At 49.8% G+C, this 16,902-nt stretch overlaps 2 protein-coding genes across 2 annotated transcripts in view; both read right to left on the minus strand.

Moving 5' to 3' along the window:
* Positions 1–9,924, minus strand: part of LOC114632578 (keratin, type II cytoskeletal 79) — a 13,838-nt gene extending 3,914 nt beyond the window's left edge. Inside the window, exons 1-5 of the mRNA XM_028781118.1 lie at positions 9,348–9,924; positions 7,400–7,617; positions 5,864–5,924; positions 5,668–5,763; positions 196–360 (exon numbers count right to left, since the gene is read on the minus strand). Coding sequence (XP_028636951.1) covers positions 196–360; positions 5,668–5,763; positions 5,864–5,924; positions 7,400–7,617; positions 9,348–9,815 — 1,008 coding nt within the window. The 5' untranslated portion in view covers positions 9,816–9,924. The remainder of the gene's footprint in view (positions 1–195; positions 361–5,667; positions 5,764–5,863; positions 5,925–7,399; positions 7,618–9,347) is intronic.
* Positions 9,925–16,607: 6,683 nt separating this feature from the next.
* Positions 16,608–16,902, minus strand: part of LOC114632607 (keratin, type II cytoskeletal 78-like) — a 7,902-nt gene continuing 7,607 nt past the window's right edge. The window contains exon 10 of the mRNA XM_028781165.1: positions 16,608–16,902. This exon is cut by the window's right edge and continues 706 nt beyond it. Coding sequence (XP_028636998.1) covers positions 16,608–16,902 — 295 coding nt within the window.

Genomic DNA, 16,902 nt, shown 5'->3' on the forward strand with positions numbered 1-16,902 from the left:
TGGAGGCCAAAAAAACGGAAGGTGTCAATGAATACTGGGAGCGCTGACTGTTGGTCCCAGAGCCTACCCTCTGCTGGAAGTCCCATGAGAACTGAGTGCACCAGGTCCCAGAGCTCTGAGGGCCCCATGGGCCAGGCCTCTCCAGAGGAGGAGGTCCACCCCAAGCCTGCACACCCAAGCTGACCATCTGCTCACTTTGGTCTGGTACCAGGACTCAGCCTCAGCCCGGCTCTTCTGTGCAATCAGCTCATACTGGGCTTTGACCTCAGCGATGATGCTGTTCAGGTCCAGGTTACGGTTGTTATCCATGGACAGTATCACGTTGGTGTCAGACACATTGGTCTGCACTTGGCTCAGCTCCTGTAGAAGTAAGAGCAGCTGCCACCAGAGTCCTGCCCCATGCCTTGGCAGAAGCAAAGGATGCAGAACAGGACCCTTGCATGACCTCAGAGGGACATCCTAAGCTTCCTCAGGATTCACCCTAGAAAGAATCTACCACTGGAAAAAGAACTTTCATCTCCCTGTCACGAGGTGGGCATACATCTTCCCAGTCAATCCTCAGGTCTTCTGCTGAGAGGTCAAGGGAATGAGGAGAGTGTGCCTCCCTGCCCTGTGCCACCCTGGCTCTGTGCTAGCACATTCACTGGTTTCTGTGATTGTCACATCCCCTGGAGACAGGCACTCCCCAGCTAGCCTGAAGGCTACTTCTGTGCCCTCAGGGAAGGTGGCAAGTTCAAGAAACTTCCCTCTCCACCATCTCTTGTGACCCTGACGATAAGGGAGAAGAGAGGATTGGCAGGATTGAAACTCCTATCAGGGTACCGGGTACAAGGGAAAGGGAATGACACAGAAGCCAGACACTGGCAAAGCCCCAGTGGCTTCCGACAGTGTTCTCAAGTCCTCCTTGAAATTCTCTGGCCACTACCTTTTTAAAAGATGCATTAGTGACCAGGAAGGTGATGTAAAGGTAACAGGAAGTTGTGGGTCTGTGATTTGTTTACTGGGTTACAACACTGGCTTCCAGGGGGCTCTCCCTCTGTCATCCCTTGGCTCCCTGAGATGCTACCAGACTGCCCTTAACTCCAGCTGTCAAGTTACCTTCTATATTCTCACTGTGACCCTAGTGTGTCACACACAACACACATACACATGTGCACACACACATACATACATATATACATATACATGTGCACACACATACTCACAACCCAGGAGAATATGGCAGATAGAGAGACTCTCTCTCTCTCTCTCTCTCTCACACACACACACACAGAGAGAGAGAGAGAGATCAACACCCTTCACTTTCTTTCTTTCTTTTTTCTTTTTTTTTTTTTTTTTTTTGTTTGTTTGTTTGTTTGTTTCCGAGACAGGGTTTCTCTGTATAGCCCTGGCTGTCCTGGAACTCACTCTGTAGAGCAGGCTGGCCTCGAACTCAGAAATCCACCTGCCTCTGCCTCCCAAGTGCTGGGATTAAAGGTGTGCACCACCACTACCCTGCTCACCCTTCACTTTCTAAGTAGCTACTGTGGTTCAGGCACCAGCTTGGCTACTCAGCAAGTATGATGAGTTAGATTTCTTTTTCTAGTTCCACAGAGAGACTAAGTCACTTGTCCCCAAATCAAAAAGCAGTAAGGAGAGCCCTTTTTAACCCTTGGGAACCTGACCTCAGAACCTGAAATGGCTCAGACAAAAAGAGTTAAGGGAGAGAGAGAGACAGAGATGGAGTCCAAACCTGTATCTGACAGCTTGGGACATTGGCTATGTTCTAAACGCAAGGAAGAAATGGGTCACAGGTCACTGAAACTAGAAATGAGAAGCGACAGAAGTTAGGGGACTAAGGTTCTGAGTTCACCCTCCAGAGGTGTCATGGACAAACCCAGAGCATGGAATTGAATTCTGAGTGCCAGGTTGACCATCATGGATGGCAAAAGAACTATTGGCCTGGCCCTCCTCTTGCCCTGAAAGGAGCCCTTTGACAGGAAGTAGTCTTTCAGCATAGTCCACAGCTATCTTTCCTTTCTACATTTTCACTTAAATCTCCCAACTTGCCAACTTCCTGCCACCACAGACACTGTGCCCTCTGACACCAAGGCCCTGCCAAGCTCAGCCCTTCCTGTGCCTGCTTCTGAATGCCAGCTCTTCTTTAAGATCCATTACAGGTGTGTCCTCAGAGGGCCTCCCCTCCCCTGCCCTCCAAAAGAACCCCCACACAGTCTCCCTGTGTGCCTTGGCACCTTGAGCCTGTCTCAGCAGGGCTTTCCTTACTTAAGAACCTAACCCTAAGGGCAGGAACTTTGTCTTACTTGTTATGTGGGAGGAAACCCATAAACGCTTGTTAAGTAAGTGAGGTAGAGTGAAAGAAAGGGATGCTAGGTAAGCCAGCTCCGTGCTTTGAGTAGAGCAGAGCCAAGCCTGAAACATGAGAACAAGCAATAGAGCATGAGGGTGGACAGAGACAACCTAACTCATGAGAGACTACCGTGAATCCCAGCAAAGAGAAACGGGAAACATTGAGGATCCCTTAGGTTGAGCTCCACCTGGCTAACCAGAGGGAAGATAGCAGAAGAGCCAAGAATGCAAGGAGACAGGAGTGACACTGGGCTAGAGCCTGCAGAAGACCTGGAAGTCAACAACTCCACTAATGTGTCATCTATCTCGGACCTTTCACAGAGAACAGTCTTCAAACTGGAAATACAGGAAACAGAAACCCAAAGGGGGCCTTGACCGAGGCAACCTCAGAGTCTAGCCCAGAAGGGCCGATCCTAGGAGGATGAACACTGATCCATCCCAAAGGAACAAGGATGAGGAGTCCAGAGCCCAACAGCAAAGCTCTGCTCCTCAGAGGGAAGGAATCAGGATCCTGCAAGTTAAGGAATTATAAAACATGGGAGGAGGTACCAAGAGTCACCTGAGGAAACATGAAACCAAATAGATTTCATTTTCACATATGAATGTATTACTGGATAGCCAAAAACTTACCATGGACATTATCTGATCACTCCTTTCCAGAAATCCCCAAAACAAGACAAGGTACTGGGGGATCACTCAGGAGGTAAACATTTGTTATCTAAGCATGAGATAGGATCCTAGGCAACTATGTCAAAAGCTAGGCGTCTTGGTGTGTGCCTTGTAACACTACTGAAGTGAAGGGAGACAGGTGGATCCCCGACCAGGCTCATTGCCCGACAGGTCTAGTGAAAACAGTAAGGTACAGTCTCAATGAGAGACCTTGCCTCAAAAAAAAAAAAAAATGTGGTAGAGTATGCTAGAAGAAGATACCCGAAATCAACCTCTGACCTCTGCGTGAACACACACACAGGCACACACTCACACACACTCCTTACACATAAATATTATTTAATTAAAAAATAAGACAGGGTAATGTGCTCCAAAAGATAGCATATTAAAGAGATTGGCGGTCAGGTGACAGGCCCTCACATGTATTGTCCAAGCTGGCCTTGAACCTGGGTCCTCTTGCCTCAGTCTCCCAAGTACTGATATTATAGGCATACAGTACCACACCATCTTGTTTAATTGGATGTTAAAGTACCCCAGGCCCTTTAACTACAAAATCTTGATTAATAAAACAATATTGTGTTGGGAAGTCACTAAAGGAGACCCCTAGGACTCTGTTCTTAACCCTCACCCCCTTATCACCTCCATCAGTCGCTTACATAGAAATGTCATCAAAGACCTGAACAGGAGGGGCTAGCCTTGTCTTAGTTCATGGAGTGCTTATCTAGCAAGCACAGAGCCCCGTGTTCAATCCCCAGAACCCTATAAATCAGGAATACCTATGCACATCTGTAATCTCAGCCCAGGAAGATGAAGACTTCAGTCTCAGCTACATAGCAAGTTTGAGGCTAGCCTGAACTACACGAGTGCCTCAAAAACTAGTAATCATAAAATTATAAATTTAAAAGTCTAAACAGAACATTTACCCAGTTTGAAAAATAAAGAAATAAAAAAAAAAAACAGATCAGAGCATAGTACCACCAACACATGGGATAGGGTGATCCAGTGCCCAAGGGCCTACATGGCATTGTGTGATGGTATACACCTCAGTAGCGTTAAAGGGAAGGAAGGGGACATTAACTCTTTCATTTTGTATAAAAACTCTACTACCAGATGTGGTAGAACAAGTGTATAATCTCAGCATTTGGGGAGCAAGCTGAGACAGGAGAGCTGCTGTTAGTTTCAGACCAGCCTGGACTACACAGTGAGTTCCAGACTAGGGTAGATTATACAGCAAGGCCTTGTTTCAAAAACTAATAGCTGGATATACCACTCAGTGATAAGACATTTGCCTACTTCTTGGTTCCATTCCCAGCATGCACATGCACACGCGCACACACACACACACACATACATACATGCATGCATGCATGCATACACATGCATACATATGCACACGTGCATGAACATACATGCAAGCAAGCACACATACATGCAAACAGGTATGTACACAATACACACACACATACAAGCATGCAAGCAGGCATGTGCACACAAACATACATGCACACATACACGTACACACGTATACACATACATGCAAATATGCATGCATCTACAAACACACACATGCATGCACGCAAGCACACATGTACACACACACTGTTTTCAACTACCTAATTACTGGAGAAAAGTATGTGCGCACCTCTCTTGAAAGCATTCATGTGAAAATCTCCAGCGATTGTCTAAGCACCTAGGATAGTAAGATGTTCTCTAAAACAGTACATGAACTACAGGAACGCTGAGGTGCATAAGTAAATGTCCAATCATCTTCCCCATCTGTCTTCTGAATATATTTCCTGACTTCTCAATGCCTCCTTTCTTCATTGTCACAAGATTCATTCAAGTCACCTTTTTAACGGAGCAACAGCAACTGCCCTCACAGGCAACAAGCACCCTGCACCTGGGGCATCAAGTAGAGGTTGCACGAGCCCCTGGCTGGCTGGCACAGAAGGGGTTTTGCCCTGGATGGAAGATTAGCTGGGAGGTCCCTGCTGATGCTGCGAATATCTGCTTCTCTAGCAAATTCCCACTAAGCTCAACCCTAATGTTCTAGTCTGCAAGACTCCCTGTCTCCTGAGGCCTGTCTTGGAGTTTCTGAACCACCCACTACCCTACTGCAGCAACCGGAAGCACAGTCCCTGTTGGCCCATTTCTGCTGTCCCATTTCAAACTGAACAATTCAAGCGGGGCAGGGGGTGGGGAGGACTGCCTCTCACTAGTTCTGTGACCAAGAACTGGTTACTCTGAACCACAGTACCATTGGCTCTCAAATAGGCACAATAGCACCAACATTGTGGAGTTTTTTGAGAGAAGTATGCACAAAGCTGGCTCAGGGCCCGGCCCTGTTGAAAGCATCTATTTATGAGAGGTTGTACTCATTAAAAGGGTGGTGTCGCAATTTTTTTATTGAGAGTGTCTCACTCTAGCTGGCCTAGAATATCTATGAAGACCATGCTGGCCTCAAATTCACACCGCCTGCCTCTGCCTCCAAATGTTAGGATCAAAAACTTGTGCCACCGCACCCTGCCCCATCCTGTAGACCCCAAACCTTTACCAGTTAAGTAACACTGGTAAGTTCACACCTCCGTGGGTGACCCTCCGGTGATACATGAATGTGCGTCGATCACGTCTGCCCGTCTGTCTCCTTACCATCTCGTAGAGCTGTTGCAGGAAGTCAATCTCTTGTGTCAAGGTGTCCGCTTTGCCATGCAGATCCATTCTGCCCATGTATGCGGCATCTACATCCTGAGGTGAGAGGGAGAGCAAGCAGAGTGCTCACACCCCAGATCCATCCATCCAGACCCTGCCAGCCAAAGGACCACCTCCCCCAGCCTACCCCACGCACCTTCTTGAGCAACACAAATTCATTCTCCAAGGCAGTGCGTTTGTTGATTTCGTCCTCGTACCTGTAATACAAGGAAGGCTCAGGCCAGTTCAGACCAGTTCTGTCTTTTAGGCAGTGGGCTCACCCGGCTCCCAGCAAGCCTGGATGGGCTCTACTCTACCACCACTTTGAAGTATTTTGGGGAACAGTTCTTTAATGCAGTCAACAGTGAAGAAGCTTGGGGGGTGCCATTGTTTAAACACTCCCTTCCTCTTTTAGAAGAAAGAGGTACCGAATTCACACACTAGCATGAACCACAGGAAGTCATTCTTTGGATCAGAGCCCTTGAAGGCTCTACCAGACAGAACGAGTGTGCCAACAACGACTGACCTCTGTCTCCACTTTCAACAAACAGGCTGTCATTTGAAACAATCAACTCCTTCCCAACAGCTTCTGCTAATACTATTTACAATACTATGATAATACTATTTAGTTTAGAAACTGCCAGTGTCGAGTTACAGGAAAAGTTATTTCAAAATTTCCCTTTAGTGTTATAAATATGTGGTGGGAAGGCCATTTGGATCTCCATTCAAACACTCGTTTTTTCTAAATTTATGATATTCATGGAGCAGTTGAAAATTCCATACTAGGTATCCCAAGAGGCTGAGGAATTACCATGATGAACATTTTAGGTATGATCGTGGTATTTTGTTTAAGTTCTGTCAAGTCAAGTTAGGCAAATGAACTGTATAAATGTTCATTTATAGACCTGCTGGGAGTTGAATGAAGATTATGTGAGGAGATGAGGAACCTGAGGCACAGACGTAGGAACATCCAGGACTGATGTTTCTCAAGAAGGGAATCTGGAATGCTGGCAAATACGGGACAGAACACAGGGATGCCTGTGGCCTTCCTCAGCATCTAGAGAATGGTCATGGTATACACTGTTCCCGTATCTCAGATGCTTCTCTGAAGAAAAATAACATTGTTGCACTCTATGTAAACTTGAGCATCCTGGGCTGTGAGCCGTTAACTCGTAACTGCCATCAGAGGAGCCATGATATAAAAATGAGCCTCGTGCTTGGCCGCCCTGTTCCCCTAGTTTCCCCTTCTCCCGAGGGTCTACCTGGCCAGTCTCTCACATATACCTAGTAAACATACTTATGAAGAAAGTGACGAGGTGACTAGATTTGCTTGGTGTCGTGAAGGGAGGCAGAGGAAAAAGAGAGGGACAAAGTGAGATTGACTGAGCTGAATGTGGATGACAAGAGCGTGGGGTTCGGTACACAATCCTCCCTACCTTATAAGAAGGACATTTTACAGTTACTAAGCTGAGTGAGGTTATCACACATGTAATACCAGAGGCTGAACAAGAGGAGAGTAGAGAATGAGACCCTGTATGAAAATAACAACAACAAATCAATCAATAAACAAGCATGAAACACACACACACATGCCCCTGCTCCAGCCCCCAGAAGGGGCAGCTCTGCCTGGGTGGGGGTAGTCTTTTCCATGGTGTCACCCTCTGTCTCACAGGACAGCATGCGTGTCCCTCACTTGTTCTTGAAGTCCTCCAGATTATCCTGCACGCTCCTCAGCTCCATATCCAGCCGCCCCCGTTCGCTCTGCTTGGCATCCAGCTGCCTCCTCAGGCTGCTCAGGTAATTCTCAAAGAAAGGCTCCAGGCTCCTGGCGACCCCCGTGTTCTGGCTCTGCTCTTGCAGCAGTGTCCACTTCGTCTCCAGCACCTTGTTCTGTTGTTCCAGGAAGCGTACCTGACCAGGGAAGGAAGGATGGGTGGACATCACCTGGGGAACAGCATCTGGCACAACACGGGCCAGCATCACTGAGGTGGTGTAGCATCCTGCATCTCTCTGGGAGGGAGAGATCCTGCTCAAATGACAGCCCAGACAGACAGAAAGGACTCTAAAGAGTTAATAAACATGTGTGTGCTGGTCACCTGAGCTACTCATTCCGTTCTCTGTCTCACTTTCCCACTTGTCCCAGATGAAACTGGTTGAGACCAGTGTTTATGAGACCAATTCTGCATCAGTCAACTGTCTAAAATATCACAGAGGCCTGGGGATGACACTGCACACCTCTGATCCCAGCACTCAGGAAGGAGAGGCAGGCCAATCTCTGAGGCCAGCCTGGTCTACAGAGCAAGTTCCAGGAAAGCCAGGGCTATGCAGAGAAGTCCTGCTTCCAAAACAATATATATATATCTCAAATCCAACCATCCACATAGCAGTTCCCTACTGTCTGTAAGTCCAGCTGCAGAGCATTCAACACACTCATATGTGCACACGTAAATACAATTAAAATAAATAAAATTATAAAATAAATAAATAGCATCAGAGAAACAGAGCTGGAGATGGATCATTAATTGGAGTACTGGCTGCTCTCCCATAGGATCCAGATTCAATTTCTAGCACCCACACAGCAGCTCACACGAGAACCATAAGTCACCAGGGGAAAGGGAGAGAAGTGGGTGACACAACTTCCCTTACCCTCTGCCACCTGGTCCCTCCAAGTGCCACCACCTCAGCACCCCAGGCCTAGTCACTTGGCCAGGAGCCCTGTAGCAGGTTCACCTGGGTTCAGGACTGTGGAGTTCTGCAGCCTTCTTCACAGTTATGCCCCTGCCTCATATACCTGTGTGATCCTGGACAAGTCTCAGGACCACTCTAAGTCTCGGTTTTCAAACTGTAAAAATGGGCAAAGTATAACCTACCCAGGTTCCTCATGGGACCCTAAAGGTAACACAAGTGAAAGGGGATAGGGCCCTTCTGTGTTAAAAGTGCAAATCATGGAGTTATCCCTCAGCCTGACCCCCGCGCCCTGAGCTCAGAGCCAAGGTACACAGTGCTGAAGGAATGGAGCAAGAAATGATACAGGTGGCACCAGAGTGATCCCAGTCACCCTGGAAGTGAGACAGGGATCCCGAACACTCCCAGAGTGTAATATTCAAACTGTGCGGTGGCCACCCTCCTGTGGTCCACCCCAAACTGAGCTTCTTGGCTGGAACAGGGCACCAGGCAATAGAGGACAAAGGGCTTCCTCTTGCCCTCCATGTTCTCATTGTGTCTGACACTGAGGCTTCTTCAGCTGGAGAGGACAGACAGAATTCCCAGGCTCCAACTTTGGATGGTTTGTAGGATTCTGAGCCACGCACGGTTGCCCACGGCTATAAAATGACTCAAGTCTTTAAAGGCCAACTCCCTAACAGGAACACTGGGGACCACACATCGTTTAATAATGGGGTACGGCTGCTGCTTAACGGTATGAATGACATCATAGGAAAGGCTCCAACACAGGTGGGCTGGGCCCCTCACTCACCAAAGAAATCTCAGCCCCCAGGTTTTAGCCCCAACCTCGAGTAGGCAGAAACCACGGTCACTCCACCCTAACCACCTAATGCACATGGTAAAAACTGTCTTTTCCCAGAGCACCTCAGGTTAGGGTTTCAGCTTCCATCCCACCCACCCCGGTTTTGCCCACCCACCTTATCAATAAAGGAGGCAAACTTGTTGTTGAGGGTCTTGATCTGCTCGCGTTCCTGGGTGCGCACCCGCTGGATCTCGGGGTCTATCTCCACTTTGAGAGGCGTCAGTAGGCTCTGGTTGACAGTGACTTCCTGGATCCCCCCAGGAGGACAGACTGGCCCAAATGTCTGCCTGCCAGCCCCTAGGCCCACATAGGCCCCACTGCCAAAGCCTCCTAGTGCCCGGCCAGAGGAGACCCCACCAGCCACGCTGACGGAGATATTCTTGCCTCCCAAGTTGTAGAGGCTCCGGCTGCCAAAGCCCCCGGAGCTGGACCCAGAGCGGACCCCACCGCCACCACCGCTGCTCCTAGACATAGTGACTGAGCTGTAGCTGGTTCGCATCCGACTCCCACCACCTCCGCTGGCTGAGTTAGAGCTGAAGCCTCCTTTAGTGGAGAAAGTCTGCCTGGACAAAGAGGACCGCATGATTGTCAGTAAGAAGGCAGCTAAGAGCAAGAGGAAGCCAGCCTTAGTGAGCTACTGAGCCTTCAAAGGGCTTTTTATCTTTACCCGACTGGGCTGGCCCTGGGTTCCACACACTCCTGCTGTGATTACCACAGGTGAGAGGGAGGGGCCCCGGGGGGGGAACCCCTCTACCCTGGGATGTGGGAGGGCCTCGCCCAGCCATCACTGAGACTGAAGCGTTGCTCCTGAGCAGAGACTATTTGAGGTGGGAAGCACCCCACCCCCACTCCCCCCACTCCCATCCCACCCCACCCCGTAAGCTCTCCTCACTTGGAACAGGATGATAGGGCTGCTACAGTTACCCTCACCACCCAGTGGCTGGCTTGGTCTCCTCCTACGCAGCCCTGATGGCCTGCTGTCAATGGGGCTCTGTTTTGTGGGGTTTGTCCCAGGGCCTTGTGGTAAGCCAAGGCCCCAGGGCCCAGCGCTGTGCAGGTGGCAAGGGAAGGTGCATTGGGCAATGAGTTGTAGAGAGGGTGCCCAGGCCTGCTCCAGTCCCACCCCTCCCAGCCCACAGCCTCCTGTCTCTTGGCAGGTCCAGCGTGGGGGGCACAGGTGACAGTGTAGGGGTGGGGCAGCTGCTCTTCTGTCTACCCTGGCATGTGTCTGCTGGATGGGATCCCTGTGTGGGGCAAAGAGGATCCAAGGACAAAAGGAGGGTCCCTGCCCAGCCATAGGCCTGGCTGGGCACACAATGTGGGTTGGATGGCTTTGGCTCTAACCGGGCATAGTAGTGCACACCTACATCCCAGCACTCTAGAGGTGAAGGCAGGAGAGTCAAAAGTTCAAGGACACCCTGCCTCAAAACCAAAAAGAAAAATAACAAAAAAAGAAAAATGCCCAGTCTCCGCAGGCAGGGTGTTGAGGCTTAGGACTCCAACTGCCTTTCCTAGAACTTGAGGGAAACAAGGAACTGTAACCACCCCTAAGCTTTTCCTTGGTGGAGCCTTCCGAGGGAGACCCAACCATTTTGGAATAACTGAAGATGCACACACATCCAAGAAGTCCCAAGTGGCTCATGCTATACCCCCATCAACTCTCTCATTCCCTGTCCACGAGGACTCCACCTGCTCAGTTTAGAAGAACAGGGACACTCCCGGTCACTTCACACCGACCTCCAGTCAGTGTCCTCTCTTCCCAGTTCAGACTTCTAGAACCAAGCACAGCCCAAGCAGAGTTGGAGAGACTTCAGACACCGGATCACAGACAGTGGGAGCGAACCTTGAGACTGGCCCCCCTCACCTCTCCATCATCCGGCAAGCAGAGGGCAGAAGGACAGAGACTGGGTTAAGGCAAAGATGGGGTAGTATTGACTCTGCCGGGCTAGAGCTGGGATCCCAACAGAGAGACATAGGACCCCGGTGAAGATGACGGCCTCTATGCTCCAAAGGAAGCTGGGAATTTTTCCCTAGGGCCACTGGGATATTCAAATGGTTCCCATTCACTTGAACTGTTGAACCCAGCTCCTACCAGTCATGGAGAGCCACAGAAGTAGCCCCTTAATGCCACCAACAAGACTGCCTTCCCTGCTTAGACTTAGAACACCAGGCATTTGGGAGAGCTGGGCTGAAAAACCAGTGCTCACTGACCTGTGTGCCTTTGGGACACTCTCCACCTCCCTGAACCTCATCTAAGCATAACCCACCATAGAAGTCCTTCGGGAAAACAATGCCCTTGGAATGAGCCATCTTCTCCCACCAACCAACCTCCGTCTCCTTTCCCCAGGCTGAGAACACTTTCTCAGGCTCCCTTATCTCCTCCTGGCAGCGTGGGAGAAGAGATAACAGTGAGTGGAGGCTCGCCTCCAGGCTGCTGCCGTGGTCCTCTGGGCAGGAAGATGATGTCAGACAGTGTTGTGAGTCACTGTGTGGCTGGGTTGGTGGGAGTGGGAGTGGAGCTGTAAATATAAACATACCCCGCCTCAAAGACTAGCATTCAGGCATGCGATTCATGTATGTATCTACTGAGCATGCTCTGTGCCAGGCTTTGCACTGGGAGCTAGTGAGCCGGCGACAGATACCTATGCAACCCAGGCACACTCTTGGGAGACAAGGCTGTCACTCACAGACAGCCTTCTCTTCCCAGCCAGCCAGATCACCTCAGGCGGGGTCCTGTGTGGTGGGTGGCTTTGCCTCCTCTGCCATTTGTAGCTGTGGCTCTGTTTTTAGACGTCAAGCTCAGTCATTCTTTGGAAGTCTTTTTTTGCAGAGCACACACATACCCTGATTTTATGTAAAACAAACTGACCTTAAACTCTCTGGGTAGCCAAGAAAAACATTAAACTACTGATCCTCCTGCCTCTACCTCCCAAGCACTGAAGCGACACCCATGCGCTACCACACCTGGCTTTTTGAGTCTTTCCAGAGGAAACACCAGACCTTTGTAACTAGTGGAGTTTATAGGAACAGTTGTAAACAGAACAAGAGTAAAGAACACAAAGATTCAGGAATCAAGCTACCAGCTCTCCAGAGGTCTCCTGCCAAAAAGGATGCCACAGCAGCTCTGGGAAACAGAAGAACAGTTAAGAGACGATTTAATGGCTACCATGTATTAATTAAGGAAGTGAGTGTCCTGCCAAGGTCCATGGGCAGTGAATACTTAAGCTCGATTCACATCTGTGGCTTCCCACAAACATTGTGGAGAAAGATCCAGGGAGAGAGTTTCCAAAGGAAGACACAGCCTACCAAGTCTTCGACTGCCAGCTACCAAGGGCCTCCAACTCTGGAGACTCTCACCTGCCGGCATTCCCCACTAGCAGGAGACAAGAGCATGGGGGATTTAATGCTACTGCCTCCAAAAGTGTGGGTCAGAATAGCTGATAATGGCAACTTGTGTCCCTAATGCCTAACAGCTTGGATGCTGAACTACATGGAGAACACAGGGAAAGCTGCCTCCTAAGAGAAGAAGGACTTTCCAGTCTAGTAAGACTCGGTGTTATCAGCAGTATGTGCCAAGAGCCAGCTGTGTGATCCAATGTCCCCTGAGCACCTTACACGTAGGGTTGGCACACTTTCCCTCAGCTCTGGTTGTGCCCCCTTCTCTCCATCCTACCTTAGAGCCACCCCTACCTTCCTCACAGCTGAGCACTGCTCTCTTGTTTCCTTCTTCCAATGAGTATAACCAAAGAGGAGATCCTAAGGGAGAAAAATGCAGATTCTTGCTAACTCCCACCCTCCAGTGTCACACTTCTCCCTGGGGACCCTACCCACTGTTCCATAAACTACTCTCTGCTCCGTGCCAAGTCTCATGCCTCCTCAACTCTGGGCAGGGCAAGGCTTCTCCCTGGCCTGTCTAGTTGAATGCTGAAAGTCTCCTTGGTCCCAGGTAAATTGAAAGTTAACCCATTCACTAGAGAGGTTGGTGGCTGCTTCCCAGCTCCTTGAGGTTTCGAGTCCCTGGCCTCCTGGTTCTTGTTAAGCCTCGGGAGGTAAAATCCTTCCTACAAGCTCACTTCAGCTCATGTCTAAAAAAATCAGGGCTGTGAGAAGAGGTGAGGGCTGAGCACAATTCACTGCATGGGCTAGACCTACTGTGTGCTCCAGGACAAGGCCATTAAGAAGTTCCTCATCTGGGGACAGGGAGATGGCTCAGTGGATGAAAGCATTTTACTGCATAAACCTAGAGATCAAAGTTTCATCCTCTTCCCTCACACCTGGGAAGGAAAAAAATCAAGTCTTAAAAGTCGTCACCTGACCTAACTTCACACACACACACACACACATGTGCGCACACACACACACACCATAGCACATGAGTGTGCACCATCCTAGACACTCTCACACATACAAATAATTAAGAATAAGGGGAAGGGGAAGAAGGGGAAGGAGGAAGAGAAGGAGAAGGAGAAGAAGAAGAAAGTAAAATTTAGAAAAAAAAAATCTCCATTTGGTTGATGTGATGGCTTTGTAATCACAGTATTGGGAGGCTAAGGTAAGGTAGGTTGGTTATGAGTTTGAGAACAGCTTGGTTTATGTAGTTCCAAGCCAGCCTTCAGAGAAGACCCTTGTAGGCTCAAATTTAATTATTTAGTGAAAGAAATATTTTTAAAAGTCTCCCATTAGAAGTACAATGGACTGCCGGGCGGTGGTGGCGCACGCCTTTAATCCCAGCACTTGGGAGGCAGAGGCAGGCAGATTTCTGAGTTCGAGGCCAGCCTGGTCTGGTCTATAGAGTGAGTTCCAGGACAGCCAAGGCTACACAGAGAAACCCTGTCTCGAAACACCAAAAAAAAAAAAAAAAAAAAAAAAAAAGTACAATGGAGGCCCCAGTAGTCATGAACAGTCCCAAGCTTCCGTGATGCATTTGCTTCTCAGAGGGCATTCAAGAACTCACCTCCCAAACAAACACCTCCGTCTGATTTAGACTGTGAGTCCTCCCTCAAGACCCTCACCAGAGCACATGTAAGAATCTGAGTCTTTTGTGGTAAAATTGCCCTGGAGAGGAGAGAGAGAAGGTGTACTTCACTAGAACTCAGTTGCATTACTCTGTCTGTGGTTGAGCTGTGAGAGGCGGTAGTGGTGGTGGTGGTGGTGGTTGCAGCTGCTACTAATGTTCCTGCTTCTGTTGCATCTGTCTGTCTGTTTGTCCTGAGATGGGGTCTCACTCTGTAGCTCAGGCTTCTGGAACTCATGTAGCCTAGGTTGTCCTTGAACTCATGAAAATTCTCCTTTCTGGGCCTCTTAAATCTGAGATTACAGACCAAGCTACCACTCTGGGTTGTTCTCAGAGTCTTCTTATGGATGAGTTCACTGAAGCATAGAAAGAGATTGTGTACTGAGTCAAAGTCACATGACCAGGAATGTTAGCACTCGGACCCAAGCACCCTCCCCTGTCTCCTGCACACAGGTAGGCATGCATGGCTTCTTCCCAGATGAGTAATGAGGAATCCTGCAGCTGCCCTCTCCCTGGTACAGCAGCAGAACTTCAAGACATCCCTCAGCCCAGGCCACAGAGCTGACAGCATGATCAAGCTGCCTCTCTCCAGGGCCCAACACATGAAAGGGAACAGGGAAGAAACATTAAAGAGAACCACACAGCATCCAGAGTGGGTGGAGAATCCAGTCAATCCTCCCAGAACCTCCTAGCCCCAACCCTGACTCCTGTATGAATGGCTTCCCTCAGAGTTTTCTGAAAGAGAAGAAAGACATTTCTAGGCTCAAGTTCAGAAAGGTTCAGGGATCCACTGGGGCTAGGGACATCATTTCAAATCCCCATGAGATCCCTTTCCTGTGTGCAGGGGGTAAAAAACACAGCCGAGTGGTACCAGGCTAATAGGGTCTCCCCCATCAGAACCAAGTGTACAGCCAGGGACTGCAACAGAGCAACCAGAATGTGCAGGGCACAGGAAGAGTCCAGCAGCTCAGACTTGGGACAGTAGAAAAGATTTCTAGGAGGAGGAAAAACTTGATGCAGACTTGGGAAGAAGGAGCAGAGAACCAACTAAGGTCAGGACCAGAGCAAGTTCAAGCAGACAGACTTAATAGGGGAACAAGCTTCAAGAGCTACCAGACATCATGGGGACATGGGAGATGAAACAGTGTGTTCAAGGGACACCTTGGGGACACACCAGAGCCCTAAAGGACTTTCTTGATAAGATGGCTGTGTTGTCGGAGGAGATGCCATAGGACGCACTTGACACTGTAGATAGTCCCCAGGCTTCCTTCCGAGGAGAGCGGGCTGGAGAGATGCACAGCCTATGTTTTTCTGGTAAGGTGTACAAGCTGGGGGCAGAGTTGAATTGCTGGTAAGCATGGCATAGAATCTATACTTACTGTGGGGATCTTGATCTTTGCCCTTCCACCTCTCCTCTAAACGCCCTTAGAACCCATTTCAAAGCTGTTGCCAAGCATCTGGGCTGGACTGCACCAGCTGGGACGTTCCTAGCCAGGAATGCCACAGTCAGGACAAGGCTCTGAGGTGGTGGTGGGAGGGGGCATCAGGAAGCAGGCTGGCTGCCCTAAGTATCGCTGAGTCACAGAAAGGGGGACAGGACAGAAAGAAACCTCCCACAAACCCCCATTTGCAGCACGGGAGATCTGAACTCATGGCAGAAGGCCAGTCCTTGGCTGGAAAGAAGCCCAGTCTCACAGGTGGGAGGGACAGTGCTGGGAGTGGCCAAAGTGGACAGAGCAGGAGAGATGTGGAACCCAGTGCTCGTCAGAGGAGCCACGGTGCTGGTTCACAGCGTCGAAGAGCCAATCAGACGGAGGCTCTGAGCATAGTGAGGGAAGAGAGGAAGGAGAGGACAAGGACTGGATGCTGTAACACTTCACGAGACAAACAGACAGAGGCAGGAGGGTAGGAGAAGGAACCAAGTAGGCTCCTGGGCTCCAGTCTCCAGCTTCCAGTTAGTGGCCTTTAGACACTCCCTCCTACTGAAGCATATTTGAACTAGGGATAGAGCCTTGCCAAAGGCTAGTTCTCCAGGCCAGCCTGGAGACTCTGAAAAACTCTGGCTGGAAGACAGAGACTATGCACTCCATGGGAAGCATGCACACACACACATGCACACACATGCATATGTGCTCCCACACGCACACACACGTGCACACACATGCACGTGCACACACAAATGAGACACAAATGAGTTTGCAGAGCAGGACCTGCCCCTGAGCACTTGGAACAGCAGGCAGGCCAGACTTTATTGACTTTCTCCAGTGCCCAGTGGATCACCTTGGGCTTCGGACCCTGGGCGTGGGGGACCAGCTCAGAGCAAGGCTACTGGACTCAGAAGGGATGCGACTGCCTAGTCACTCAGTAAATGACAGACATCTTCCTACTTGACTCCACTGTCTTCTTCAGGATGGTGCGGCAGCCAGAGCCAGAGCCAGAGCTGAAGCCTGAGCCAGATACAGAACAGGAACCCACCATGGGGCTGTACCCAGATCCCTGGGGGATCTCAAAGCCACCGGTTACGATGCTAGAGCAGCCTCCAGACCCAAAGCTGCCTGTCCAACCTCTGTGACCAGAAGTGCCCACTTGGCCTCCACATTCTCCTCTAAGCATGACACCTTGGCCCCCACATTCTCCCCTAGGCATGACACCTTGG

Source organism: Grammomys surdaster, unplaced genomic scaffold (assembly GCF_004785775.1).
Source record: "Grammomys surdaster isolate TR1022 unplaced genomic scaffold, NIH_TR_1.0 374, whole genome shotgun sequence".
NCBI classification, from domain to species: Eukaryota; Metazoa; Chordata; class Mammalia; order Rodentia; family Muridae; genus Grammomys; species Grammomys surdaster.